This window comes from Ptychodera flava, chromosome 22, assembly GCF_041260155.1.
Source record: "Ptychodera flava strain L36383 chromosome 22, AS_Pfla_20210202, whole genome shotgun sequence".
NCBI classification, from domain to species: Eukaryota; Metazoa; Hemichordata; class Enteropneusta; family Ptychoderidae; genus Ptychodera; species Ptychodera flava.
The window spans coordinates 21428324-21438822 of NC_091949.1; the positions used below are offsets into that span (position 1 = coordinate 21428324).

The following is a 10499-nucleotide window of genomic DNA, read 5'->3' on the forward strand; positions in this document are numbered from 1 at the left end:
GTCACCATCACCATCATCATCATTAAAAATAAACTTCAAGTGAACATGTTACATATTAACGTTTGAAAATCACTCTTAAATGTCCGATATCTACTTTAAGCATAGTTGTCACACGTTCAATATCAATACCTACGCTATCAATATTCTTTGCTTTTTAGCCTTCCTCATGTTCTCTTACTTTTCCTATTTGCCCAAATGTAGCTTTGGAATTGCCGGAGCCAATTGTAGACATATGTAAATATGTACAAAATACAGATTCTTTACCAAAGTATACAGATGTCCTCGTGGAAAATTACAGCGGTCGATGCAAAAGACTGCGCTTTAACACAATTACTTCAAGTACGATGTAATAATATCTGGCGATCATCAAACTACTTTCCCCCCAGGATGTTTGTTTTTTAATGTATAGTAGTTCTAGGTGGATTTGAAATTCCATAAATAATATTTGTTTTGATGACGACACTTTGAGACTTGCTCAGATTGTTTGTTTAAGACTCAACAGAATTGATAATGTGAAGCTTTTCTGATATACAAAGATTACATTGTTTGCATATGTTAGAGTAACTCGATGCTTTTTTCATAATTTACCCTGACACGTCAAAGACCTGGTCTAAGAGATCAAATGAATTTTGATAATTCAGTACTACTCTTATAATTTTCGTTACGGAACGATGCATGTGATTAGTGAAGCGTCGTTTTTAAGGCCAAAGTCTCAACGGGGTAAATACGGAGAAGGTTTACTTTGGCCTCACTGATTACACGTCCATGAGGTGCTGCGCTAAAAACATGCAATTGTTCCGTAACAAATAGTATGAGAACAGTACTGAATATCAAGTTTATTTGGTCTCTTAAGATCATAGTCAATAATTGATAAAGCATCGACTTACTCTAACATAAGCAAGCGATGTAATCTTTGCATATCAGAAAAACTACACTTTATCAATGCTGATAAATCTACGCTACTCAACAAACGCTCTTAGTTGGTTTAAAAATGCTGCCACCAAAACAAATATTATTTATCAAATTTCGACACCGCCTAAAAACGCAATAATGGTACGTCCCAGCCATATAAAAGGCAGTCAGTGTTGAGCTACGGATGTGTTTAGTTTTCACTGTCTGACTGAAGATTGCAGGATGTATGAAACCTAAGTAACATACATTATTAATTTGTACTTGAAGTAGTTTGTGCTAAATTTTTATTCTATTTTAAACAAAGGTACTTGTGGAAGTGATCAATTCCGTTGTGTATCTGGCAGTCCTAAAGGGTACTGCATTGACGGAAGGTCGAAGTGTGATAGGAAGCAAGACTGTTACAATGGTGAAGATGAAGCGGAATGTGGTATAATACAGCGTTTTTCGATAAATATATATTTTTACATAATCAACAACTTGCAGTTGACATCTGCTTCATAGGCCCTTTTCCCTAAAAAGAACGGCATTTCGTGAAGAATTCATTGTAATGTTCATTCTATCCGATAAGATACTTGACGTTATGAAATCTTTAATGCAAATTTTATAGTGATTAATCTGACGAATTGCAGGTAAGACCTTCAAGCAATTCTGCTATATTCGATGACGTATTCACAGCCGAGCACAATAAATAACTTGACGTTTTTTCGTCCGCACTAGAATGCGAGGAAAATGAATTTCAGTGCAAAGATCCGATCGGTATATGCATAGCACGTAATATGGTATGCGATGGCATTAGAGATTGCCCGGATGATAGTGATGAACACTACTATCAATGTGGTAAATATCTCTTACTTTTTTATTCGGCAAGACTTTCTAAAGGGCTCATGTGTGAAACAATTTTCATTATCGGGACATATCGGGGAAGAAGCACGCAATATCTAACCTTTTAGAAGTTTCAATTATCTTAAGACTTAGTTTTGAGGTTAATGTTCATCTAAATTACAGCAGGTGCTATCCAATACGGGAAAAGGTTTGAGAAGAGGCGCATGTCATGATAGTCTTACCAATATAGTTTTATAACATAATCGATGTCAAAATAAATTACTCAAAATGTATCTTTTATTTTATACTATATGACTGGACCAAAAATGCGATGGCAAATACAGCTTTTTAGGTAGCCTGGGCAGTCTAACGTAATATAGACCCAATTTAATATTGGTGACAGATAATTATGTGAGTCAACACGAAAGGGCGATGAACTGTTGTTCTTTAAACAATGCGTCAGGTTCATGAAATGTTGAAAAGCCAGCTTTGCTAATACCCAAGGAAAAATCTTAGTAAAAAGCAAAATACACTGCACTTACGATGCTTGAGGTATTTTGTAAGTGGTGAAACAATTGTAAAATTGAATATGCGTTAGTATATGTTCGTTTATCAAATGTGCAAACAGGTCCATTACTTGCTTAGATATATGCTGACAATGGTCTCACGACATAATCGCATTGCACTGTACATAGTTCAAGCGTTGGTTGCTGGCTGTTCTCCGTCGATGGCGAAAATAGCTGTAACATTGTTCAATATTAGATTCTTACAATTAAAGGGCAAATTTAAACGTATTACCCAAAACACGCACAACATTTAGGGCTTAAATCTCTCATAATACAATCTGTATTATTGCATATTAACCACATATAAACCCTGTATAATACCGCAGTTTACTGCCCGGAGCTTGGGCAAGCTATCGCTTTTTTAACTACAGTGCAAAATAATAGAGCATTTTTGTTAAGTTTTTTACAAACTAGTATTTTATGAACAAACTGAAACCGTCTGCAAGCTATATTACTTCGCAGGAGAAACGCATTTTCGGTATAAAGGATGACAAAGAAAGTATAGGCGACATGTAATATTAGCTGAAGAGAGAAGAAGATCGTAAACATTTCTAAAATTTTGAATATTTTTCAGCCACAATTTTTCACGTATATTTTCGTAACGATCACGCCAAAATAAATCTCATTCACGAAATAATAGTTTGACCATTTTTCTTTCTTTATTATATTTCGTCATTTTTGTAAGAATTCAGCCCTTTAAAGACCATGTAACTTATCAGCGAGTCATTAATTAATTTGTTGTGCACTGTTCTTTCGTACTGCACAAAGTAATTTGATGCAAAATACACGATCGATACACGTTCCGCAAGTATTACCCCATGCTTTGGCCCGTAAACATGTAAACAACGCTTTACTCACAATCAGAAGGGTGTGAACATACATTAAACTGTGGAGGAATTGCGGTCAGAAAAAAATTAACAACTTAGATCGGTTATTGAACCACTCTTTCTGAGATGGAGATTTAGTCGAGCGGTTTCGACTTATGTCTTCGCTAGGTGACTGGGTACCTTAAGTTTGGAGTGCAAATCAGATAATCCGATCGAGAGTTTACCAAATCAAACCCGATTACAAGCATTGGGGTACATGTCATTGCAACAATCTCAAAGGTTAAAACGCTTCTTACAGGGCGTCATATTTCCTGTATATAATTACAGAACCCCATGGTTCAGTCTAAGTCCGCCGTGCTCGGTTTATTTGCATTCGAACTCGTATTCCGCTATCCCCGTAAGAACGTTTACCGAGTGCAGGTACTGCCGCAGGAGTCAACGCAATCTCTGTCTAGCAAATACTTGCACTGTCTCACCATGGGTTTATGTTATATCGTATGGCGGATGACAGACCTAATTAATGTATTGTGATATCGGACAGATAAATCCCCGAATTGATTTACATGGAATCTGAGACAGCAAACATGCTTTGAGAAAAACATGTGTTACATCTATGAGATAATTAGTGTATGAAGTGTAGCACAGAGCACTGTTTTCGTTCATATCTTTGCTCGAATGCGCTCTAAATACCAGCAAAGACCAATAACCATTCTTCATTACCGATGTCTTAACAAAAATTGATTAAATTGCAGCATTCACAAATGCTTAAATTTTCGACCAATTTGACTGGTGTGGCATGATAGCATGGTACGCCAACCCGTTTCGGACACCCGATACCGCCACGTACTACAAATGTTTTATGAGGGTCCGGCAAAATATTGTAAATAATGAGTGTCTACCGGCCCTGGTAATGTTATATCGCCAATTAGTTTCATAATTTTTTTACTAGTTTTGATTTCACCACGCATTATTGAGCGCGGTTGGAGGCAAAATGGTGGACATTATGAAAGCAGTACCTATGACGGTTTTGTTCTTTGTTCACCATGATGTGCACAGTTGCAACTCAACTTCTCTCTGTGGCCTCTCCGCTAGGCGACTGATGCCGTATGTTGTGGGTTCGAACCCGATTGAAAACTAGCCGTATTTTCTATCCTGGGTTGGTAACTCTGCTGGTGGACAGAATTGTCCCCGAGGTTATTGTTCGCCCAGTTAAAGCGATGAAATTCGTTTCTTCGCCTCGATAAAGTTTGAATGTGCGATGTATGATAGTGAGCATGCGTGCGTGAGTGCTTCACGAACTCTACAACGTGTGGAGCGGTCTCAGTCAGAAAAATGTAACAACTTAGCCGGCTATTGAACCACTCTTTTTTGGGAGTGGAGATTTAGCCGAGCGGTTCTCTCTGTGGCCTCTCCGCTAGGCGACTGATGCCGTATGTTTTGGGTTCGAACCCGATTGAAAACTAGCCGTATTTACTTTCTGTTTTGTGTTACTGCTGTTTACTAAACCTACACTGATTGGAAAATCATCGCAGAAATCACCATTAGCCTTCATATTACAAAGTTAAAATTCTTTTGTTTCCTGCAATCATAAAGATTCTATTGTCATTTTGACGACATTTGTGCGTGTCATCGTTGCCTTCATGAACTTCAAAATGATCATTAAAAGAACGGAAAAATGATACTTGGTGTTTTATATATTTTTTATCATCTTCATAAACGGTTTGATTCTGTCTTCTTTTACAGACTTAATGGCTTTCGATGCAACATACTCCAAGCGATTGTCTCCGAGAGATGCTGTTCTGATCACTGAAGCTTTTTCCAGTCAAGAATGTGCCCAGTCCTGTCTGCGTTTCAGCGAGTTCGTGTGTTTGTCATTTGATTATGACTTCATCACGAGAGAGTGTTATATTAATCCTGGAAATAAGGACACGGTTGTCTTCACTCTAACAGAAGATTTTAGCTATCTTTATTATGAAAGGATTTATCATGGTAAGAAGGTTTGCCTTTTACAAATCGATAAGATTTTATACTTCAATCTGTCTTTTTTACTCTTCTCGACTCTCTTAAATAGTGGTAGTTACATCCGTAAAGAAAATTGGTACCCTGAGGCTAAAATGTATCAAATACAGAAGCGGTGTTTCAACTAAACCCCATATCTTCAGGATTATATTATCATCTCATATCCCAGAAAGCGTGTGTAGTGCTGCTGCCAAGATAGATTTTGGTGTCTGTGTGTCTCTCAACATGCAGGTCTGTCAAAGAATCTTAGTTTTGTGTTTGTCTGACTCAGAGATTAAGTAATTTTTACGGCCACATCTAAAAAACGTATGTGCTTTCTTCAGAAACATACAATCTACCATCTAATAGCACGCACCTTATGCGGACCACGTGATGGCATTATCATTATTATGAATGCATTCTCTTCATTTTAGATTTAAGCGCCCTCGACAAAAACACAGCATTGAAATTTGAACGTTTTCCAAATGCATTGATTAAATCTGACGATCCGCCTCAGAAGACAACTACCGAAGAGTGTGCGCAGCTATGCCTGGACGAGACCATTTTCGCTTGCCTCGCTTTCACATACGAGCCAATGTCAAGTCAATGCTGGTTGCACAATGCAAGTCACTCACTGGATGGCATTCCCTTGATTAAAGACTCCAATTATGACTACTATGACCGCAGAGGTTTGTAAGTGGGATGCGCTCACAACTTACTGAGACAGCGATAAGCATTTTTACTCAACTTTCAGAGTTATGGAAACAAGATATCAGCACAAATGGGGAATTCAGTCAGGTGATCTTTAAATAAACGGGGTTGCTGTAAATTTACAATCTATAGTGTCGTCAGAGAACTATAGGTCAAAGTGGTATGAGTAGATGTCAAAAGTCTAACCATTGTAACTCTCTATCAGTCTCGCCCTCACATAACGTTCCTTTAACACGTTTTCAGTAAGGTATAAACATGAGTCTTTTAGCACTTAGAAAAAAACCCAACATCGGTTGTAATGTGATTGTGATATTTACTGGCTAATCTTTACTCCGTTGTTCACCATAACTTACTGCTTCTGTTCTTCATGAAATTTAACGTTTCATTTCTTCATGAAATGTAACTTTTCATGAATTAAGACACGCAGTAATTGGTGTTATGCATATTTTGTTATAATTGAACCATAGGCTATATTTTCGTGTAATCCCTAAATCAAAGTAGACTTGCAATATATCGCATTAACATTATTTTCACACATGTCAAATGAATTCATAGATGAAGGGTTCTTACGCATGCTTGAAAGAAGTTCTCATACATGTTCAGTTTTAAGTAACACATTTTGCACGCGAAGAGAATAGTGGATTATTCTACTGATGTGCATATCTAAGGGTACCTTTCTTATGGCACAAATACAATGTACAATCCTTCGATAATGTTACATGATGATACAATCGCCATCAACCTAGGACTATGCGTTCTTGCATTTTGCTTTTTATAGGTATTGACTGTTACGCACTAGAGGATGGAACAGACTATCGTGGTCGTCTGTTCGTTACATCAAAAGGGGATCTCTGTGAAAATTGGAGTTCCTTAGATCCATCGAAATTTAAGGTTACTCCATCGACAGTACCTGGCAAGGGGCTTGGTGATCATAATTACTGTCGAAATCCAAATGGTGAAACTACACCTTGGTGTTACACGAGTAGCAAAAGCGAAAAAAAGGAACGGTGTGCAGTAGGCTTGCCGAAATTGGAATGTCTGTCACAGAAGCCAAGGGAACAAGAAAGGATAGGGTCCATTCCTCGTCAAGATTCTGAAACATTTACACCAATTACAGTGGAATGTTTCGGTGATCCATATGGTCTAAGCTATCGTGGAAGCAAATCAATCACTGTGTCTGGGAGGCGATGTCAAAATTGGTTTGCGACGTCACCACATTTCCAAACATGGTTTTTTAACATCAGTGTCGAAGATAAAAATTACTGCCGTAACCCCGTTGGCAGTCGGAAGTTTTTACCATGGTGTTATACTACAGATCCAAATGTAAGGTGGGAATATTGTGATGTAAGGGAACCACCATGTGTTGACCCAGGTAAGGGAACCTATGCACCCATGGCCACCTTACTGTTGATTAAGCCCACTTGATGCAGTCAGAAGTTCTATTTGTACAAAGGAAAAACCAGTTTGTCTTGGATTGTGAATGAGAGTTTACGATTGGCACTCCGTGTTCAAGATTGAGATACAATGTAACATTACCATGCACTGATCCATTCACAAGTCTTGTTCAGACAACTTATTTGTCATATCTATACCATAATCAAAGGAAAAAGTGGTGTCATTGTAACTTACATGCCATAAGATATTATTCCCTAATATTTTCTTTGTTCAGCGAAGTAATATACGAGTGACATAATGACCGTGTCGAAGACTCGTGGTGACACAAATAATATACTTATAACATTTACAAGCCAAAAATTCGTTTATTTTTGTGCAAAGTAAAAGAAGTTTCCTGTGATGATTCCGAGTTTAAACTCTTGAACTACTTTAGGAACAATATCAATACGCCGTGGGCAAGTTGTCAATCATTTCCAGTCATCCCTCGCTTGAGCGAGGAATACGGTGTTCATATTTGTGTATAGAGCAAATGCCACGTACCTTCCGCAAAATTATACACTATTTCAAAGATAGCATAGGCGTAGAAATTTACCGCAGACAAAGATACGCTGTTTTTCGGGAACAAAAATCAGCTGAATCTCGACGGCGCGAACACTGTGTAGCATCGCTTACCGAACCCTCGATAACAGGACCAACTTCGAGTTCGTTTTCCCCGTAAATAATCCACGAAATTCCATAGGAATATGCAGGCGGTACACTATTATGTTTCCATTGCTTGGGTTATTATTGACGTAGTCTATGGAAATATCGATTTCATTACATGACTTTTGCAGGACTGGACACCGCACTTACCCCCTTGTTGCAGTGGAAGCCATATGTCTACCATGACCGCATGAAAGTGAAAGCACACAGTGCGTCGAAAGTTCAGTCGTCGGTGGGGTCTAAACGAATACGAACACCCATATTTGCGACAAAACTAAAACAGAAGGACTCAAAATTTGCCTATGGGATGTATCTTGTCAGACTCTTGATCATTACTAATGTTTACGATATTTTCACGTCACGCACATTTTGATCGCGGGAGAAATACCGGCCGCCATGTTGTTTGTTTACATTGAAGATCGACGAAAAAAGGTCCAACGCGCCAAAATTGATTACATAGACGCAGGTTGTTGTGATGTAGAACGGCCAACGAATAAATCTCGTATTTTTTGTTCGGAGACGACAACTTGGCTTATGCATGTAATAATCATCTGTATACCGAATATGAATTTTGTTGTATATTTTTTACCTTATCACAGTGTCTTATTAGTTTTCTGTAAACCAGATTTCAATTTCCGAAGACACATTGTCAGCATAGGACAATCGAATTTACGTGATGCTATAGCAGTGAGCTCATAAAAGTTGTGTTGCCTCATAAACTAATTATCGCGTAGAGGCTTTCATGAACGGAAGTATCTTGTAAATCTCAATTTTAACACGGAGTGCCAATCTTTAGCTCTCATTTACAACCCTTGGCGGGTCTGTTTTGTCTTTACACAGGTAGAATTTCTGACCGTATCAAATAGGCTTGACCAACACTAAAGTGGCCACGGGTATATTATTTGCTGTTGTAACCACCGTCATCGTCGTCGTCTTTTTTTCTTCTTCCATCACATCACCATTTCCCAGAGAACGATAAATACGATCCTACATTTATCTTTATTTCAACTTTGACATTCATTTTTAAAGACATACCTGGACTTATTGCTCGAGAACTGGACATGCCTTGTATCGATATCGTCCAGATTTGCTTCAAAACGACAACTGTTAGCTCTTGTTATAAACGTCGGGCTAACGTTGTAGCTCTTTCTTTACTTCAGTTACTCTGCCAGCGATTTTACAGTGGTTATTAGAATTTGGTCTCATTTGATCACTGTGCAAATAATGGCTACAATATACAAATCACAACATTCACCAAACATCTAGGCGGATAGAAAACAGATACCCTAATGGGGTTACCAGCGCTATTTAGAAGACAATCCATTGTTTGAAAAGGCCCAATACTCGTGTTAAAGCGACAGTCATAGTGCGTGCTGACATTTAACATTAAACACGATGTTAGTGCATTGCTCTTCTTTGAAAATCGAGCAAAGGTTATCAATTTGTTCAGAGCAAACGCTAAGAAACAACCTTCCTCCTAAAATTTAGATGTTATCATTACAGAAAAAGAATGTTACACAACTGAAAATGGAGCCGATTATCGAGGTTATGCATACATCACTATTTCCGGAGAAGTTTGTAAACAATGGATGGACGTACAAGTAAAGGATGATACGGTCTTCAACTCGAGCAATGGAATAGGCCATCACAACTTCTGCCGCAACCCAAATAATACTGATGCACCATGGTGTTACACAACGATTTCTGGAGATTCATTTTCATTTTGCGATGTCGGACCACCTCAGTCGGAATGTCCACCCACTACAAAATCTGACAAAAAACTCAAAGAATGTTTTTCAAACCCGAAAGGTTCCGATTATCGAGGAACTGTCTCAACGACGCTCTCTGGTCTTACGTGCCAAAAGTGGACGAAGCAGGATCCACATGCGCACACAAGAACCCCCGATTTATATCTCAATGCCGGTTTGGGAGATCACAACTACTGCAGAAACCCTGATCAATGGCATTCTCCGTGGTGTTATACCACAAGTCCGTACATAAGGTGGGAAGAGTGCGACGTTGGAGAACGGGACATGTCATGCAGGTTGTTAGGTAAGCCTATCATGTTACTGAGCAATAACATTTTAACCTACAGTAATCATGAAGTTGACTTACAAAAGTGTTATCTTTATCAACTGGATTACTAAGTGACTATCAATTGCAATAACACAGCATGTATTAACTAGAAAGCATTTACGTTTGAGCTCTTAATGTGCATTGATTGCGTAAAATGGTACTGGATTACATTAATTTAATCACTGAAAGTTTACTGGATGTGTGCAATATAATGAACTACTATTAAAAATGTTCATATCTTACTGAATACTAATGATTGATTGTAAATGTACATCATGAAACACATAGATATCTTTCGAAAATGGCACGTACATATACATATATCTATATATATATCTATATATATATATATCTATATATATATATATATATATATATTTATATATATATTGTTATGTAGGTCATTCCCACACACTCATCATGACCTGAGTTCAATTAGTCTAGAACATTCTCAAGGTCACTGCCCTTAATGACCTCACAACCTTGAATT

General features: G+C 37.9%; 1 protein-coding gene across 1 annotated transcript; it reads left to right on the plus strand.

Moving 5' to 3' along the window:
* The first annotated feature begins 1688 nt into the window (after positions 1 to 1688).
* Positions 1689 to 7261, plus strand: LOC139123383 (plasminogen-like). Its single transcript, XM_070689532.1, has 4 exons — positions 1689 to 1749; positions 4871 to 5116; positions 5560 to 5814; positions 6615 to 7261. Exons 1-4 carry the CDS (start codon positions 1689 to 1691, stop codon positions 7259 to 7261), a joined length of 1209 nt encoding a protein of 402 aa, XP_070545633.1.
* Positions 7262 to 10499: the final 3238 nt, after the last annotated feature.

Coding starts and splice junctions, on each gene's coding strand:
- LOC139123383 (XM_070689532.1), top strand. CDS start 1,689: ATGGTATGCGATGGCATTAGAGATTGCCCGGATGATAGTGATGAACAC. Junction 5,117..5,559: donor TTATGAAAGGATTTATCATG/GTAAGAAGGTTT, acceptor TCTTCATTTTAG/ATTTAAGCGCCCTCGACAAA. Junction 5,815..6,614: donor TGACTACTATGACCGCAGAG/GTTTGTAAGTGG, acceptor TGCTTTTTATAG/GTATTGACTGTTACGCACTA.